The 20,646-nt window shown below is 41.0% G+C and overlaps 1 protein-coding gene across 3 annotated transcripts in view; it reads left to right on the forward strand.

Moving 5' to 3' along the window:
• The window catches only part of RARB (retinoic acid receptor beta), a 326,955-nt gene that overhangs the window by 131,050 nt on the left and 175,259 nt on the right, over positions 1-20,646 (forward strand). For all 3 annotated transcript variants that reach the window (XM_021385647.1, XM_021385648.1, XM_021385646.1), the window contains exon 3: positions 3,137-3,638. In XM_021385647.1, coding sequence (XP_021241322.1) covers positions 3,461-3,638 — 178 coding nt within the window. In that variant the 5' untranslated portion in view covers positions 3,137-3,460. The remainder of the gene's footprint in view (positions 1-3,136; positions 3,639-20,646) is intronic.

The following is a 20,646-nucleotide window of genomic DNA, read 5'->3' on the forward strand; positions in this document are numbered from 1 at the left end:
GAGAGTATGCATCCCTTCAGCTGGGAGTGTTTACCAGAGCAAGGGAAGGCCTTCTAAAGCTAGTGCTCATAATGTCTTGCAGCGCTCTGTGCTGTGGCTCATAAGTAGCTGAGGAAAAGAGATGTTTTCACCCTGAATCCGCCTGCAGCCCAGACAGATGGCTAGTGTCAAATGATAGGATCTTCATCAGTAAACCAAGAAGTGTGAGCATCTGAATCCAGTGACATGAACAAAGGCTGTCTTTAGGATCTTCGGAGTTTTCTTTAGTGATGTTGAATTGGCATGAATGGGTACAGCTGTTTTCTGGGCTTCCTGTAGCAATTTCTACTTTCTAGTGTGCAATGCTATGCAGCGCTGGAGGTGCTTGGTCTGTAACCTCTGTTATCAGTGCCAGTGACTTGAAATCCCTTGGTAAGCTGAGAAGAACATTTGCTGTTTTGTGGGAGTTGTGTTACTAGAATGTTGGCTTCTGTCCATGGTTTCCACATTAGCCATCTTATAGATGTTCAATCACGTGAACATTTGTAACATCCTGCTGCTTGTAAGAAACACTATTCAAAATCAAATGATGCACTGTTTAGAGGGTTGTGCCTTTTGCACTGTCTTAACTCTCTGCTTTTGCTTGAGAGAGGAGCTAAGGAACAAGTTCTGAGGGTTGATGTCCTGCACACCAGTCCGCAGGAAGTTTCATGCCACAAAGGCTAAAATGAAGGTGACTTTTGAGTAAGGCGAAAGCAACTTGTTTTCTGGTAACATGTAATTTCAGTATGTACTTACACCTCACATGAAATAAGAAGTATGTTTCATAAAGCTTTAGCTAGGTAAAGCAGAAAGTTAGCTGTTGTGATCCACCTCATTTTGTGATGTTAGCAAGTCATCGTATTTTGGCTGTTGAGACTTCCTCACAAGCAGTTCCTGGTTTCACCCACTCCTAGGCCCATGGTCCTGGAGATCAGGGTGACAGGCACAGCACCCAGGAACTGCGTGCTGACGTGGCGTACGCTGTTACAGCCTCATTCCTTCACACGTCCGACTCCATTAACATTAAAGGTATTTTGTGCATAATTTACACAGTTATCAAATACTTACAACTACATTCCTGTTATCCCCAAGCAGTCTGTACTCAGCACAAATTGCTGTCTGGAAACATGCACAGCTGGTAACCTTTCCTGGTATTCCTCACAGAGTAGAAACACTCTACTGCTCTGTGACAGGCAAACATATGCATTCATGTTTTTTTTTTTTTCTCTTTTATTTTTTCCTTGCTCATTTGAATTCTTACTGACAAATGGCAGACTGAGTAGCAACAGTGATACGAAACACTGTGTTGTCACTGCTTCCCTCCCTTGGCATTGCTTTTGGTTGTGACCTTGACAAGCCGTTTCACCTCCGCATCTTAATTTTTCCACTCCAGAATTGTTTTAGGTTATGTTCTAAGAACTATGAATAAAAATGCCATATAGGGATTGAATGTTGCTGCTGTTTGCTTACCATAGCAGATATAAGGGTATAACATGTTCTCTTAGAAAACCGCCTTTCGACAGCACTGGACTGCCTGGTTTGGGGTAGTTAGGTTTCCTGTGTGGCTCCTGCTGCTGTCCTCCAGCAGCATGTGTTGGGACCGCCTGGTGGCTCCTACTATAGGGAAGTGCTTGGGAGCCAACATCAGCGCTTGCTGACTTCAGGCTGGAGCACTGCACAAGGAAGTAATGGAGCAGTGGTCACACTATGGAGTGGTTGCAGCATTTCCAGTAGCTTCCAGACCACCAGCACAACTTAATAGCATTGCATGAGCGGATTGTTTCTGAAAAGAGCAAACATCTGCTCTATGTGAAGCTAAACTGCTCTTGTCGGGAACAAGTTTCGCCATTTAAAATAGCAGAGACTGAGAAAACGAGGACCCTTCAGTAGGGGCCGCTGTTTGGATGAAACCTCCAGGAAGATGTGTATAGCTTTGGGAGACTTTGAAGATGGTGCTCATGAGAGCAGAAGAGATTCGCAGGAGCAGTGTGTGGCCATCAGGTCCCTCACTCACTCTGCCTATGAGATAACACACGTTTTGGATTCTTCTTGCAGAGCAGAATCAGGAAAAGCAAAAACAAGAGCAAAAAAACTACAACAGCCAGAATGTGCACTGATGGATCTGTTTTGGCAGTTTTTGGCACATTTACTTTGTGTAGGTAGTTAGCCTGCTTTCTAAAATTGTGTTTTCCCCAGTCGTGAGAAAAGAGGAGCAGTAGCCTGTGAAACACAGGGTTATTAATTTTGGCTTGTAAACATAGCTGATAGAGAAGAAGCACTAAAATAAATAACCCATTAAATGGGAGGGTAGTGTAAATAGCTTCATGGCGCACCACCACTGATTAGATGATATAGCTTATGAACAGTTGGTTCAGTCTTTGGCAGAAGTAGAGGACAGAAACCACTGACACATGGAATAGGGAGGTAAGGCAGTGAAGGGGCTATGAAAAGCATTAAGAAGGGAAGAGGAGACACTGATGGAAAGTTCTATTTTATTTATTTATTTGGTAACGGAAGAAGTCTGTTCCCCTAGAATGAAGAGCAAATGACCAGTGAGATCTCTTTAGTGGTAATAAGACAAGCTAGCTATCCTTTGTGAGAATAACCATTGGTAAACCGATTAGTGTTTTAACAACCTAATACAAAATCACCCTCAGAAACAGTTCCTTGTGCCAGAACTGAGACCTGACACTGCAGCAGATCACAGAGCTTCCTCAATGTAATTCATTGTGTAATGGGAAAACCGAAAGCTTTCATGTACATGAGGAATTTTTTAGAAGCTGTTTTTCCTCTTCCAATATCAATATTTCAGGTATTTATTTATGCATAAATTTTAAAACTGGTTGCTTCCAAAACAAGATTTTGTGTGACCAGAAATAGCTTCTGATGTAAAACGCTGGGTAGACAAATCAAGTTAATGGATGTTCTGCAATTAGCTTCAATAAAATGAGAATTTTATCCCCAGGTAGCCATCAAGCCAATCTTGTAGGACACTAACAAATAGGTAATCACTTACCTATTTGTAGTAGAAGAGTCAGAGGGGTAAGAGAGTTTTCTGTGCGTATATGTATAAAATATATTTTATCATCAATATATTGTTTTCTTCTTCCCTCAGACTCTTATCAGTATGCATCTGTAGAGAGCAACTATCCTCACAGAAAAACATCTGAATAAACAACTGAACTGTGGTCTGAGACACGGACTAAGACGACTTTCTGTCCATGGTCTTCAGATCAAGAATGTCCTGGAAAAGAGAACAGTAGGATGCAGCTATGAAATATAGGACGGGACTGATCTAGTGAATTACCTCTTCATCATCACGCAGTCCAGCTCAAGCCATACCTGCAGGCTTGACAGCCCTCTCCATTCACAAGTTCAAGTATCTGCTTGCTGGCCTGGAGTGATGCAACATATTATTTATACACTGTGAGCTATTAACATGACAACCAGCAGCCGCACATGTCCAGTGCCGGCAGTGAATGGACATATGACTCACTACCCAGCAGCTCCATACCCGTTACTTTTTCCTCCAGTCATCGGTGGGCTGTCGCTGCCTTCCCTTCATGGACTCCAGAGTCACCCACCAACGAGCGGATGCAGCACCCCATCACCTGCAAGTAAGTGCTCAGTTTTACAGCTTTTATTGACCCCTTTTCCTTTAGCAAAGGCCAATCTCGTTCATTCTGAAGTTATTTTCAGAGTAATGGCAGTTGCCGTGTGTCATTTATTTTATTTGGGCAAAGAGGGTTCATTTCTTCTGAAATATCATTTTTACTTAATCTTCTTTTTGTAGAAATAAATATACAACCGTATGACATACCAAAGCAGTGGAAACCAAGGCTGATAAAACCTACTATGGATTTTGACATATCTTGTATTGCTGCCTTAGCTGCAGAAACTTGCGTTTATAGAAACTCTACACAATTAGCCACTGCATACTGATTAATAGTGATTCCTCAGTACAGAATTCCCTTCAGTGGCACTATAATTAGTACTGCTTATGTTTTTTTTTAGTAAGTAACTGCTTCCCTCCTGTACAGCTTCTGAGGAGCTGTTCTTGTGAAGCTTGTTCTGTGGCAGCCCAACGAACATCTGCAGCCTGCCCATGGCTGCAGAGTTAACGCTTGAGTCTACGGTTGCATTTCAATGCACCGCTCTCACATTTTCAGCGCTGCTGAGTGTGTTAGCTGGGCAGGTTTGTTTTCATCACTTTGAGGAACTCTTGTTTCTTACCTGGACTAAGTATTATTTATGTTTAAGTGGCTCCAAACTCAGTTGTCCCAATTATATAAACTCTTCAAGTAGCGTCACGTAGACAACATGCTTTTCTAGAGATCTTTGCAGTGAATGACTGAATGGTGAGGGAAACTAGAGTGCAGACAGCTTTGCAGGTCAGTTGTGAAGATGTTTGTCTAAATAGATTACTGTGATTGCTCAAAAAGGTCTTGAACAGCAAATTTGCAGAGCTGCACTTTCTGCTAAAGGTGAAAGAGACTTGTTTTAGCAGTAGTCCAAATAACCTTTCAGTAGAAAGCATGCAGACCTAGAGCTCCAAACATGAACAGAAAACCACAGTGAAGAAAAAGCTTCTGAAGAGTAAAGCTGTGGGATTTTGTGCTGCCTAATATTAATTCTGGTTTTGTGTCTCACATACACACAGCTGAAAACTGGGCAGTCTTGACTAAAGTCTTTTGTAGTTTTTTTTCCAGCTGAGGCAGGCAATTTTCATGCATTCACATGTGGGAATAGGTGTAATCTGGTTTGGCCTTTATTTGCCCTGTTTTATTGTGCCAAGTATTTATTTTTATTGGAGATGAAAAGCAAAACATCTTGAGATACGAGGTCTACAAATAACTGACTTTCCAATCCTTTCAGAAATTATCCTAGTTATTTTTCAAAATACTGTAGTATGAATTTATCTCCTCATATTACTAGAACACTCACCTTTTTCAGAAATAACATTGGGAGTTAATGGGAACCTTTTTTTGAGGTGCATTTGTAAATGCCAAATGTTTATGATCAAGTATGCTGGGTTTTCTTTTCCATCAGTTGTTTGTGTGGAATTAAGACTGAGGGCAGGTGAGTTACTAATGAGAAACAAAACAATTAGAGTTCTGACTTTGAAAAAAGTTGTATTAAGTATGAATTTCTGTCGTTATGCAAAATAGGAGGCTAATTCTGAAGTTTTTGGGTCTGCATCTTTGTCTCTCAGTTCTAGCATCTTCAGGGCAGTGCTTATGTAGAGGTGCTTTGCAGCACTGGTTTGCGTTGACTGAGCACGAAAGTCTGGCAGCTGGTGTGCATAATTTGAGGCAATATGAGCTAAAATTTCGTGATACTGGGAAGGGTGACTTGAATTAGAATTTCATCTCAGCCCCCTGCAGGATGACTTTTCTGTGCGAGTTACTCTATTTGCTTACCTTTGGCAATGACAATCTCTTTTGTTTCTAAAATTGTAGGCTTCTGATTCTAAAGTTTAGGGTTGATACCACTAGAATTATAGAGACAGATTATAGGGACCTAGAAGCAAGCAAGTTGAGCTTTGGGTTACATTTTGAGCTTTTTTATTGTTGTTTTTTTTTTTTCATTGTGGACATGTTGAGGATGATTTTGTCATTTTACAATGAAGCCACTTCATAGTCAGAGGTCACTGTGATTGAACTTATACTGGATAGTGAGAAAATATAGGTCCTGCGTGAAAAGACAGAAAAAATCAAAATTTGGCCAAACATACACACCGTACATGCTTTAAGCTATTGTACTTTTTATCTTTCATACTCTTTCCATTCATGCTAAATCCAACAGAAATGATTTTATGTACTAGGAATGCTATAAAGATCTTTCTAATATTTTTTTAAAACAATGCAGCTTAACAGTTCTTTTAAGTTACAGTCATCTAAGCTTTCATATTATTATTCTCTTTTAGTCTATCTTTATTTCAATCTTTGTTATATCAGATGACTTAATGCTAAATGTTGCAAGGTTAGCTTAGTCTAGAGTTGGAGTAGCTACCTCCAGTCTTACTAAACAGAAAGCAGCATTTTAGACATGTTAATTTTGTAAGCACTGAGAACTTGGAGGAAGAGTTTGAGACAGTGATTTAGTTTCATTGATGTTAATAATGGTGTTGCCTCTGTGACCTCTGACATGACTTCTGTTTTTATACTGAGATACATAGTGCAAAATACTTAATAATTAGAGGGTTGGTCACAGTGCTAAAGAGGTCATAAGATGAAAAAAATGTCACTTTTATGCATACATGAACTGTGCATTAGCCCTGAATAAGTAAAAGAGACCACGGTCAAGATCATTACTTCTGTAAGTCCGATTGATTTACCTAGCACCGTACTTGCCCCATACAGCACAAAGCTGATGTTTTAACTATTGAGATCAGATGGCACGCAAGCTTCTGCAGTTGCAGTAATAATGAAGAATCTCTTCTGTATTAAAAAATAATAATTAGCAAAGATTGTATGGGAAGATTATTACTTAGCTCATTTAGAAATACTCTTTTCTGCTTCAGCGAGTGAATTGTGTAATGCTCGGACCTGAATCCTTTAAAAACCCCTGTAGGTATTGTGTGGGGATTCTCTCTGGAGCTGAATCAAAGCCGGATGAGAAGGAAAGATGAAGGTGAGGCCTTCCTCTGCTTTCTGGATGATGCCACAGCCTGTCCTGTTTAGCTCATTGTTGGACTCCAGGAACTGCACTCCATGGGCTTTGCATGCTTGCAACAGGAAAATGACAAAACATTAGTGAAATTCTTGGGGGAGGGGGAATAGATAAGTTTTGTCAAGGATTGTAGCACGTCTTATTAAAGTAAAAGCTGGTTAACTGAGGTTCAGGTGAGTGGAGGTCATGTTGACACACAGGCAATTCCTTGTTGTTCCTGGAAGAAGTGCCCCTTCCTGCCATCATAAGACTGAGCGCTGGTAATGCTGTTGCCAATATCAGCTTAGGAAGAGCATACCTTCTTTATAGCACATGCTGTGGGTGTAAGTAGAACTTCTAATCTCCAGAAAAAGACTAAGTAGACAAAAACAAAATTAAAAAAATAAATCACTTACTTAAAAAAACACTTACCGACTGAAGGACCACCCAAAATTTGACAAAGAAGGTATGTAGCTGTGCAGACAAGTGTGGTCTATCTACTCATTTGGAAACCAAGGAGGAGAATGCTCTCTCTATGTTATGGCTAATGGGGCCACAGAGCATGCAGCAGTGTTGAAATTTTACAGGCGGATCTCAGCATAAGGGCGATGGAGCTTCTCTGTCCACTGGTACAGTGTCTTGTAAGATCTATTGCTGTAATATACCTTTGCCAAAGTGGTCAGATTGTGCTGGTTTAACCCAGTTGAAGGCTACCACAGGCCAAAGCAGTCTTGGAGCTACAGGGAGGACTGGATTTGGGAGGAAATTAGTTGCTCACTCAGACACCTATCTGTCTCAGTGTGAGCTTGAACACCAGCCTGCACTCAGCCTCCTTAAAAGCCAATTGGTGTGAGTTGGAGGCCTTGGCATGGAGAGGAAAAAAATTAATCTGAGCTAATACTGCGATTTACATAATCCCCAAGTGCGTCCTGAATGAAATTAAAGTAGAGCCTGGACGGCAAACACTGTGGGAGCCACTAAATAATAAAACACTTTGGCTGGCAATTGTTCCCTTTCTGCTTGGATTGAGCATCCTGCTTCCAGCATCCTTCCTGCACTGGGCGATGCTTATGGCCTGTGGCATCCCGTGGGAGCAAGCCTTGGTCCTTAGGCTGCTGATGGGAGCCTCTGAGACCTCCATATTCTGCTGTCATTTATTGCCCGGGAAAAATAGCGGTAGCTTGCTAAGGGGGCAGAGAAGGGCGGTGAGTGTGAGACAAGAATGTCCTGGAATTTATATAAACTGAGAAAGATTTCTTCATTCAGATAGTATTAAAAAATAAAAATAAAAAAAATCTGAATGTGTTACTTGGAGGGCTGTCGGGACGTCAAGGAGAAAAAACAGTACTAAGGTCACTTGTAATTTAGACAAGCTTTTCCATACTTTTCAGTCTGGGGTGTTTTAAAAGGGCATCGTAAAGAATAAAGGGCTTTTTGTTCTGTTTTATCTAAGTCTTTTACGTATGTGTGTAGGTATGTGTGGAAAGTAAGATCACTTGAGAATCTGGAAGAGGTAGACAAAGAACTAATAATGACATTACTTATAGGATAATGCTATGTAAATAATGATTTTTATATTTACATTTTTTTATATTTAATAGCCAGTATTTCATCTGAGGCTTTTCAGACATACTCAGGCTAGATAGATTGTGGTTTTAAGCATTGTCTTTCCTTCCATTACTGCTGGTTATTTACCATGTGAACTCCAACTTAAAGATTGCTTGTTTTGTTTGTTTTTTTTCCCCGGGAAATGGATTTTCCACTGGTATCATTAGAAGTACAGTCAAATCCAGTGTTACTGGTGTGGTACGGCAAGATATTTTTGCCAGCCCCGCCCGTTGTAGGAATTCATTTGCTTTTCCAGTTCTGTTGTTAATCATTATATTGACACAGAAAGTCCTCCCAAAAGCACTCTTTGGCAGATTGCATTAAATATGAATAGCAGATATTCATTACGATGTGTTGCCCCCAAGAGAACTCTAAACTATCTGCACTACTCATGAACAGGCAAATACACTAATTCTCCAGCTATTCAAATTATTTTCAAATAGTTTACTGTCTCTCTAATAAAAACAAGAATGTCTCTGTTTCCCTTAATTGCTTAGAAGGTCAAGGACTCCCACATCTCACTTTACTTCACCAAATGGGGAACATTTCTGTTGGAGGTTGGAGTATGGTTAAGACATGATGGATTTTCTTCATTTGACATAGTTATGGAGGCAAGTGCTGTCTGTAATGGACTTAAAAAAAAGAAACAGTACTCTTTGAAACTCTGGGATAGTCTAAAATAATAATAGTTGAATTAGAAAAGATATATGAATTAACTTTTTAAAGAACTTCTCTTGCTTGATTATTCTGTTGTGCTTTTTCAAGTCTTCTATGTTTTATGTGGTTGTCTCTTTTTTTCATTTCCCCCTCCCAGTCCTATCTCTTTATCAAGGCTTGCTAGAGAGTCATTTACACATCTGCAATTAACAGGATGACTTTAAAGGCTTCTTTACTTGTTCAGTACATGTGTTGCACATCTTTATTGAAATGAGAGAACATGTGTTTGCATTCAGAAAGAGGGAGATAAACAGAATATGAATATCAGATTTCTTAGCTACAGCCAGGGTTGCCTCATGCTGGCAAATCTGAGGAGAAATGTCCAGATGATCCCATGCAGATATCAGTCATGATCTTAGAAACCGTCGTTGCTTTTCAGATCATCAGTTTATTTTATTGCTGTTTTTTATTTTTCTTCTGGCTAGTGGCTTTCTGTAGCTCAAAAGCATCCATACTTCTTTGATCAATAAAGCTATATTGTGTTGTCGTTTTCTGATTGCAGTTAATCTGAAGTTATCAACAATTTAAATGTATTTGTCAGGTATGTTAGAACTTCTTTCAGTACTGCCGCTTTCAGAAGTGAATGGGAACATCACAGCACTCAAACAGCGGGTAACTCATTCTGTAATGCTGCCCTGTCTAGGTGAATCCTAGGCACGGTGTGGATGCCCTCCTCTTTGGGTTTTACTAGGCAGTGTGCACATCTGAAATAAATCAGTTCTGGGTGTGTAAAGGCAGGAATTTGCTTCCTGGGAGGAAACTGAATTTCGAGGTTGTCTACCTCCCTACACTCACACAGGGAGCGGATCATGTAACTCTGGCATGTGCTCCGTAATTGCTCTGTGCATCTCTCGTAGATTTGCTGCAGTCTGAAAGAGCCTAGCATTTGGAAGTCGAATAGGACCTGTCAGAGAAATGCTCCTTCTCTCATTATGGGCCCCAGAACTAGGAAATTCCCCAACAAAATGCTGTCTTACCTAAGGTTGGAAATATGTTTCTGTGGAGTATTGCTAATGACCTTTTTCCTTTGCTGTTGCCCAACAAAAATAACACCCAGTTACTCCCTAGGCTGGGTAACTAGCGAGGAGCAGCAAAGAGCTAGTTCCAGTCCCCACAGTCTGGTTGCACTGGGGGACCATGCTGTCGTATAGTAGAGCCAACTTCCTCCTTCCCATCTCTCATGGGATTTACACCCTCCACCCATGACTGTGTGTCCATTGTGGATCCATACGTATGACACATGTGGTTGGTCTCTCAGAAGGAATGTAATGCCAAACTTCAGGTTTGGCAGGGTAAGAGCCGTAAGTTTGGAGAGTGTGTGTTGTATTTCCAGTCCAAATCAGTAGGTGTAATCTTATGAAATTGTTAATTGTGTGATAGTTTGTGATGTTAACAGTGAATATAAGGTCACATTTTGCCAGGTTTCCATTCGGAGGTGTATGTTTGGCAATGACAGTTTAAGAAAATTTAGTCATATTGTTTTAATTACGTGGAGAGCTTCCATTCAGTCATATTGCTGTGTCCAAAAGACATGTTGCTGTGGACTTTGTGAATCTTTTTTTTTTTTTTTTAGTGCTGGCCTTGATACAGATATTCCTCCTTTACTCATTTTTGGGTTGCTATTTCATGTTTATTATGCTTTTAGCTGTATGTGACATTTAATTGGGAAGATTTATTTAAGATTAGGGCACTTTTCCATCAGGAGAGACATTGTATTCCATGTCTAGAGTTTCTTTCCCTTTTGCCTGTTTAGGGAATACTGGGAACAACTTGTTTTATGTAGATCTTTCAGTTGTATGAATGACACCACGTTTCCCATTTAAAATGATAAATACCATATCTGTTGAATCCTGAAAGGGTAGGGAATCCTTTTTCCCTTCCTTTGTCCTTCAGCACACTGTTTCCTTTCTTACTGCCCAGAATAGGCCTACATCAGTAATATTCATAAATGATTTACAAAAGTAATTCCTGTGTAATAGCTTGGGACGTCAAGATTTTATGATGCTGCCAGATGTGCTATCAAACAAAATTATCTGGTTCAAAAAACTTGTGATAAATCTAGTCAGAGCAAATTCCCCAAGGCAAACTCACCCTCTACAAAAGTAACTATATCTCATAAAATTGTTAGGTTCTCCTTTACCACATGTTTGAAATCAGACTTAAGAGCAACAGTTTTATTCACGTGCAGACTTACAATTGGGATAAACCAACAAACAGGAAGAACTGGCCATAACAGAAAACTCCTTTCCTTTCAAAACACCATACATGTTCAGAGGAAATGTCAGAGTAAATATGAGAAATATTCAGAAAACTCAAGCCTGCATCTCTAAGATACTCAACTGTTTCGTCTAGGTAATGCATTTTTAGAAAGTGGCCATACCGTAAGTATAGTAGGCCAGATATTTTCACTGGCTACCCTCCCCACAGCTCCTCTGGGTTTGTAGCTGTGTCCGAGCACCCTGGTGTAGTGCACTGAGCAACATATCTCATGTCTACCATGTACGTGTTCTTTGATATGCTCCCCTGGGGGAAATGTGCAGTCAGTGGGGCACATATTTTGGTGAGGAGTCTGTGTTTTGAAAGAGGGGGTATGTTGGTTGCAGTCCTGGCATTTCTGCTCTTTAAATATCTGTACTGCTGGAGAAGACTTGCCAAAGAAACATGCCTGTGGCTTTCACAGGCACATTCGCAGTGGCTCTTGCTTATCAGGAGAGCCTCTGAGGAAGTCCAGCCACTTGGGAGGGGGAACTGAAAGTCCCGGCTGGGAGTTTTAGGGGAGAAGAGCTGAGTTCAGGTGATGGAATTATGACTTGAAGGGAGGAAGAGCTTCGTTCAGTGCTTCAGGGAGAAGATGGATCTGGAGCACTTATTTTATTCCATGGCTTTGAGAAATACGCTCCAGCACCTGGAATTAGTTTGAGATGTTTACAGACTCGATCTGCAGCCTGCTGCTATACATGTTTGCTTGCAGTTTAAATTTAGATAGAAAGCAATTAATGTATGCAAACAATAGGAATGGACCTCCAGATAGAGCTTGATTGCTCTACTTCAGTGCTGAAGATAGTGAAATTTAGATTTGACCTCAACATTAGCTTTCCTCAGTTTCATATGTTTAAATTTGGCCTAGAATTGGCACTAACACTCATGCTTACTTTTTTAAAGAAGTCTGAACTGCAAGAAATGTAGACACAACATGATTCAAGCTACTACATCACATTTTTCACTGTGTGTTTAGAAGTAAGTAGAAGGATGTTCTGTAACATTCCTACATACTCAGGGGAGGAAAGTGATGTCCTGCCATCCAGTCTGCACAGCTCATGGGTGCTACCACAGGTTCTCCACAAGTGTTGGCTCCCCTTTATTAACCTTCATAACTGTACTTGAGGGAGAAAAGACTTGTCTCTCTTTGAAGATTGAAAGTGCCTAAGCCAAAAGAATCACAGGAAGATTCAATCTTTTTGAGTTGGAAGGGACCTTAAAGGTCATCTAGTAGAACCCTCCTGCAATGAACAGGGACACCTACAGCTAGATCAGGTTGCTTAGAGCCCCATCCAGTCTGACCTTGAACGTCTCCAGCCAGGGAAGGGGCTTTTACCATCTCTCTGAGCAACCTGTTCCAGTGTCTCATCGCCCTTACTGTAAAAAACAGTAACATTCCTTATATTGAATGGTTTGCAACTATTTTCCATTATCCTATCGCAACAGACCCTGCCGAAGAGTCTGTCCCCTCCTTTCTTACAGCCTCCCTTCAGATACTGAAAAGCTGCTCTCATGTCTCCCTGGAGCCTTCTCTTGTCCAGACTTAACAGCCCCAGCTCTCTCAGCCTGTCCACGAAGGGAAGGTTTTCCACCCCTTGGATCATTTTTGTGGCTTTTTTCTGGACATGCTCCAACAGCTTTGTGTCTCTCCTGTACTGAGGACTCCACATCTGGACTCAGTACTCCAGGTGAGGCCTCACCAGCACAGAGCAGAGGGGCAGGATCACCTCCCTTGCCCTGCTGGCCATGCTTCTTTTGATGCAGCCTAGGATACGGTTGGTTTTCTGGGCTGCGAGGGCACATTGCTGGCTCATGTCCAGCTTGCCATCCACCAGTACTCCCAAGTCCTTTTCAGCAGGGCTGTGCTCCATTCTTACACTCCCCCGCTTGTTCTGATAGCAGGGGTCACCTTGACCTGGGTTTAAGACCTTGCACTTGGATTTGTTGAATGTTATGAGATTCACCTGGGCCCACTATTTGAGCCTGTCTAGGTGAAGTGCTGCCCTGTCCCAGTCAGTAGAAAATCCTGTGCAGTTTCCCGTGTAGTGTGATTTCATTTGGGTACCATTAGCAGAGCTAGTGGGAACCCCTGCTGTTTCTGTGCTTACTCCCTTTTTTATCCTTGTTTCTTCCAACCAGTGAGCGGTACTTGCTTGCTTGTAATGATCCTGCAGAGAGATGCACAGTTGTCTGCCGTCCTGAAACGAGGCGACACTGTAAATCTACAGTCTTTGGAAGAATTCACCTGCATACCAGCATTACCTACAAGCTATCAGTGAAGACATTTGGTGGGAAATAGAACTGTATCATGTAAACAAATCTGTTTATTATATATTGCTTTCACATAGCAATTCAAGGATCAAGAGTTCTGTTATTTGAGAAATTAAATCCTGTGAGAATCATTACAAGTACAGAAATAGTGATGTCATTGCAAAATTAACTAGCTATAAACCCACGAGGTGACATATCAATTCATAAAGGGAATAGCAAAACATAATGCAGGGCACATCTGCTGCTCCGATTCATGCAGAACTATAAGCCTATTGGTATCTGCAGACCACTTGAAATTGAACATCTGTTAGAAGCACTTGAAAAAGCAGCATGAGAAGCTGTACACCTTGCAAAGCATTTTGCTGTTGGTAACATCATCATTTTGATTGCACATTCTTACAGAAACTGTTTTAAGTCCCCTTCTAGATCTTCCTGGCATTGTTTCTTAAATAGCGACAGCATGAGTAATTGTAAAAATAACATGGACTTTTCTAAGGACTTTCCTAACATTTTTATTACTTTTTATTTATTATACTGCTGCAGTGCACAAACTGCTAGAGAGTTTCCAAACAAAGAGGGAGATACGATCTCTGTTCCAAGTAGTTTGGAATAATAAAAAAAAAGACAGACGCATGAAGAGTAAGGGAAAAGGATGCGGCTTCTGAGCCAGACGATTGAGGTGAAGGAAGGCTCACATCCTAGAATGCAAATCTGATCTTGGTGCTTTTTAAAGAAATGGCTGAATGCTTAAAACCAGGGCAGACTGTGGAGGCTGACGTGATTTTTGTAAAGAGCAAGACTAAGATGCTGCAACTTGCTTCATAAAACCCACGCGCACAGTCAGTGATCGATTAAGTATCGTAATTGAACTGCAATTGAACTGTGTCCTCCTAACTCTTAACTAAGCCAGTCAGTTTGACAGTATGTTTCCCCTAGCTGCACGGTCTAGCAGAGTCCACCTAATTGGCAATTTTCTTCTGTTTAACAAACACAGAAATATAGCTAAACCACAAAGAAAAAGATTTCACTATTGATTAACAGTGGTTGGTTTTGCTAAGTAATCTGACAGACATTTGGAACATATCAACTGTCTCATACTGCTGTAGCCAAATATCTTGGAGCGCGATTTGCTCTCATCCACTTTTATTACTTGCAGAAGAAGCAAGCTCTGCCAGGATGTTATTTGAAGGGATGTCTGCCATTTTAATATGTGGTTACTTGGACAAAACGTGGTGGAAACATACTGCAGTATCTTTGGTTTTGAGAATAGGTAGTTGTATTTGTTTACAGTAAAAAGTGTGAATCATTGCTATATTTGGGAAAGTAAATTAAAATATACAGCACAAGTCACAAAAAAATACTCCATTTTGTTGAACTCCACAAGTACTGAAGTATTATATGGGAAATACTCCAGTTTCACCTTTTTTTCGATAACCAAATAATTTTTAGCTTGCCATCCAAGACATAGCTGAAGTGTTCCATAACAAAGGTGAAAGTCTAAATGGAGCAGTCCATCAACATTGCAAATACAGGAAACGTCACTCTTAATGGCAGTTTAAAATGGGCTTCTCCCAAACCTCTGTCAAAATTGTGAAGCACTCTACAGATGTGTTGTTATGTTTCTAACAGTGATGAAAATATATGCTGGACAACCCAAAATTTGCAAAGATCATCAAGTGTACAGAGGAAGACTATTTGCTCTTAAAAGTGTGAGATATGTGCATTTCTTTTCTCCCTAAGTTGTCGCTTACTACTCAACTTTTAGTCACTTCTGGGCCATGAAACTTCTTCTTATGCCCAGAAGTCTCCACAGCTGTGGTCCCACTTTGAAAGCAAGGAAAAGATAAGAAGTGCATGTCCCTGCTAGGTAGACACTTTCTTTTGGAAGAGAATGTTTAAGAAGGTCTAAACGATGTTGTTAAAACTGTTCTTCTGAAGTTCTGCTTCTGCAGTGACTCCCTGATATTAGTGTCTCTGATATTAATGTCTGGTTAGATTCCATGAACACATCTTGGGGTCTAGCAGGTTTCTTCTTTTTGGAAGAAAAATGTACTTTGCAGACAGATCTCTTATTTGAGGTGGGTGAAGAGCTATACAATAATACACAATCACACAAGGAATTCGGCTTCCAAAGTCTGTTTTTTATACTCATAGCTTCAGGTTTAAGTCCATCTTTCAGTACTAGAGGAATTGCTTCATGGTTATCTTCAGTGTAGAAGGATAGCGCCTTCAGTAAGGTGATGTCTTTGCTGAGAGGGATGCAGAAGCCTTTTCTAGGAAGGTAAGGCTCGTTCTTGATAGGCAGGAGAAGGGGAGGTCAGGCAGAGGCTGAGCCTTGATTATAACACAGGAAGTAGCTTTTGCCTGCATGTAAAAGAACTAGTAAATGTGTGAGCTGGTTACAGGGTTAATCTTTTAAGTTATCTGAGATGGCACCAACTGAGGCCCTCAGAGTACTGGTCATCCTCCAAGGGCAGCAGGGAACAAGGCATAGCCAGTCTGCTGAGTCACGTCACCTTTAACCAGTTTCTGATCAAAAGGTTGATGGTAAGCGTGTGTGACGATTTGAGAATAATGCTGATCCTTGTCAATTGTCTGTCGATCCAGAAAGTTGGGAACCATTGACCTAACGTATGTCTCTGAGGTCAGGGAGACTTGTGTCCAAGGATTTGTGCCTGGGATCTGACATTAGCCGGTTAGAAGAAACATGAAAAATGGTTTCTGTCAGAACAAAGTGTCCTTTTTTCTTAGGATGGACTACTTTTCCTTATCTTTTTCCCCAGAATCCTTATCTTACCTGACCTCATTTCAGAATATCTTGTACTGTACAAGGCACAATTATGGTTTTGATCAAAACTGTGTAGTACGATATTTATCTTAGGATGAACGTGGATTTCACGAGTTTAGAATTAAACAAAGGGCAAACTTCTTCCTGAGCCCATTAATCTCTTTAAACAGAATTATTCCCTGCATTGTTGGGAAGCACACAGACACTTTTAGCAAAGCATGCATGCACAGAGAGCGAATAAAACCCCAGTGCTGTGCTGGATGGCTCTTCCCATGGGCGTTTGATTGCAGAGCAACTGGGACTGCAGCGAACCAGGTCCATCCTGTGGATGTCCACCACGGGTGTCTTCAGAACGACCTTTGACTGGCCACCTGTGCGATTTTGTGCACATGTATGTGTGTCCAAATGTGTTTTTAATGACTTATTTTCTAAAACATTGAGCTTGGTCAGCTGGTTAGAATTGTGCACTTTTTTTCCATTTTTCTAAGCTTGGTTTTTGCTGGAGCACAGGCACGAGGAGAGCGGGGGAAAAGGGCGAAGGAAAGCAGTCAATGCCTCCAGGAGAATTGCTGGTATTTCTGAGGGACAGAGGGAACAGGCTTCACCTGTGGCATAAATTTGTTATAGATTCCCTTTAAGATCAGGAAATGAGTACAGTCAGCGCTTCATAATTAACTGTGAGCGGAAAATCTCTGGAGATGGCTAAAACAGATTTGTCCACTTACAGAAGAAACGCCATGACTTAACAGGTGTATAGTGCCTGTAATATGCTACTTAGGAGTTCTTCAGGCTCTGCTGCAAACAAAATATTATCCGACTATAATAACATTGTGAACCCAAAGACCTTAACTGGTTTCATTATCAAGTGAGCGCCTTAGGGGAAATACACAGATGGAAAGACATTCCTTTCAGTTGGTATAATGCTCCTGTGCCAGAGAATTTATGACCAGAATGTGGTTGGCCCCTACATGGGCGCGTTGTGGAGGAAATGCATGAATCCATTCTGGTCTTTTTTTTCTTTTCTATTTTTTCCTGCTTCCTTAAGGGCTGAGTTTTCACTGCCAGCCCCAGGCTTCAGGACAGCATAGCTGTTTCCTTTGTGTGGGCTGTGCTTACCCCTTCTTGCTGCATTGGTCATGCAGAGCGTGCCACCTTCTTGGCCTTCTGCCCCGATGGGTGGGCTCATGCTGCTCTCCAAGGCATTATGATTCTTGTCTGGCATAATCTTGTTCATATAAATTAATTTATCCCAGTATGTGTTGGGAGTTAAATAAAGCTGGGAGGCTGATGAGAAATAGTCTTCTAAAACTGTGCTTTTCTTTTCTTTGCTGGTGCAAACGTGCTGTGGAACTGGGTGAAAGATGAGAATTGGAAAGATCAGATCTCTGCATTCTCAACCTGTTTGTTAACTGGCTGGAGATAGCATCTACAACGCAGAGCCCTGTAGCTCAGGCAATCTGAAAGGCTACACGTGAAGAAAAAGATGGGATATATTAACTCATCATTTAGATAGTTGGGGTGGCTATACTCGCTCTGATTCATTAAATATCCTGTGGTTTCTCAATTACAGTTGTTAGGAGAAAGTTATGAAAGCCAGTTTTTTTTTCTGAATTTGTGAGCAGAGAAGCTTATGTTCCCCAGAGAGTCTGGGCTGTCCATCATGGATGGTTGTTACTGAGGAGAACCTGGGAGCCAAACCTGCAGAGCACATTCAGCAGTTGTCTAAAATACTGTTGTTTCTCAGGACTGAATAAATCCACATATTTGGAGATTGCAGGCAGGGTATCTGATATATTTTTGTGTCCGTGTGTGAGTGTGGACCCTTGGTCAAGAAGTACCCCAAAGGTACTGAAATGAAAGCTAAATAATAATGAAATTGTGGTTTAGTTGTAAATGTTAATGCTTTTGTGAGAGACTAGAGGAGTTCTTCTGTTAACCAAACTGGCTTGTTAGTTCCTTGTTTATATATCAGTTTACCCTCTCTTTGAACATTGTATATAGCTTTACAGTGAATAGTTCACAAATGTTAAAATGTTGCCCTCTTGTCAGTGACACTGATCACAGTGCAAAGATCTTTTCAGATACAGATCAAATAGCTCTGTCTTTTAAAAAAGGTCAGAAAAAAGCTCACCAGAATCTTTCCTTGTTGGCAAAACTACCTGTCTTTTCCTGAGTCTGGTTCATAGAAACAGCTGAATGAAACTGATTTCACTGAAGTTATTGACTAAAAGCAAAGGACCAACCTCTTCCCCAAGCTTCACCCTCCTTGGAACAGACATTCGGCACGGAAAACTTAAGCCAAATATCTTTATCATAGCTGCAAGCTACCCAACAGCCTCCTAGGATGGCTGCTGCAGGCAACCATAAAGGTAAGTGACCTCAGCAGCCCTCCCTACAGCAGCTTCTCCTGGTCTGAAGATGTTTTGCACAGGTGTAAAAATGTGATGCCAAAGTGAATCTTGATATCAGCACACTGTACTGTACATTGTATCCTGTAATTAACAGCACCCACGTGCATGTTGGTTTTTCTCTGACCATGCCATCCTTTATGCTGCATGTATCTGAGGATCTAATCTGTCTCAGCTTTGGACACCCCAAACTGCAAATGAAGTCAGAGAGCTGCAGGCACACAGCTCCCGGCAGGATTATGCACCCAGTGAGCTATTGCTCTCATTATGTTGCCCTGTAATATATCATCAGTGCAAAACATCATCCTAATGATGCATTAGTGTAATACATCATCAGGGGAGTCCCACTAGTAATGTATTACTCAAAGTGTGGTGCTACTCAGTAAGAAAATCATCTCGCAGTCCTTGTGTTGTTTCAAAACAGCATCAGCAAAGGCAAAACATGTTGGTAAAGATGGACGTGGCTCCTGGTTTCATGACTATGTAACGGAGGTACCTTCTGTACACTCTGACTTTGTGATTGTATTTTCAAAGGTGTGCATTTGGCCTGTCTTTGGTTGCATTACTGTTTGGAAGTAGCAGGAATTGATTATTTAGATTGATGGCTGAGGGGCTTGAATAGAAAGTTGTAAATCTTTCAGCCAGAGTGCCTGTCTCATAATTCTTGGTGACGGTGGAAAGGATCTTATGAAAACATGGTGCCAAAATTTGCAGTTTTAAGGATTTTTCCATTGTCATCTTGTTGCACCTTCAGGTTTCAGTCACATGCACTGAGATAAATATGTTTAAAAAGCACTTTCTCTCAAAAATTAAACCCTTCCATTTGCCTTACCAACCCATTGATTTTATTTGTTCTGCAAGATCCTATGGGAAACAATCCTTGCCCCAGGAGTTGTCTCAAGTGCAGGATTTACTTCAGCATGCAAGGAAATTGGATGAGTTCGCTCATGCCTTTGAATCATGATAGTGCTACTGCAGGATACTCAGCATAGGTTATATCAGTTCCAGGCACTGCTGCATGCAGAAAAGTGGGCCCAGGTATGTAACACAAGGAGGTGCTACTTCATAGGACATTTAGTGAGACCTCAGTAGGGTTGGAGTGAGTATTAGCTATAAAATAGAGATTTCCAAAACATGACTTTGTATGTGGCCAGTGTTTTCTAGAGTGGTTTTAAGTGCATCTTTTTCACAGGTGCAAGACAAGTAGACTCTAAGGTTAGAGCCTGAGTGTCACTGTGCTCTCAAGTATGCATTGTTGGATAAGTGGATCCCTTTAGGGACCCTGTTTTTATTGCTGCAGAGCTGCACACATACTGTTTTGAGCAGCAACAACAAAACCTCCCCAGTCACGGGAAAACCTCAGCAAAAGCAAAGAACACTTCTTGCGAAGGTCAAGCAAAATTTGGCCTCCCTTTGCCTTTTTTCTTGTTCTTTTGTATTACCATATAACTGGACTGAGTAGTATGATTGCTGCCCTCTCAGGATTTGGCCATCAACCTTTTTTTTTCTTTTTTTTTTTTCCTCTATAAATCTCCTCTAAGGCCTTTACCAAATGCTTCTGCCTACATACCTGTGTCAGTGAGGTATGACAACAACACTGTATTCACATGAGCACCTAGTGAGCCTCTGTTTTTGCAGCAAAATGGTGGGGTTTACTCCTGTAGCTTGTTTCACTCATTCATGATGTTTTTACTGTACTGATGCAAAGCATGCACATGTTGGTATAACACTAGGAGCACTTCGCTGGCGTCATTATTCTTTTACTTGTTAAGTGCTCTATGGGCTTATTTAGGCAGCAAAAGCAGTACCCCAAGCCAAAAGAATTCCAGTTGTAACTTTCTTGAAGCCTTATTTGGGCAAAATATGAATGGCTTTAAAAGACAGTAACTAATTTATTTCTTTAAGTGGTGTTAGGTTAAGATC

The sequence above is a fragment of the Numida meleagris genome, chromosome 2, assembly GCF_002078875.1.
Source record: "Numida meleagris isolate 19003 breed g44 Domestic line chromosome 2, NumMel1.0, whole genome shotgun sequence".
NCBI lineage: Eukaryota > Metazoa > Chordata > Aves > Galliformes > Numididae > Numida > Numida meleagris.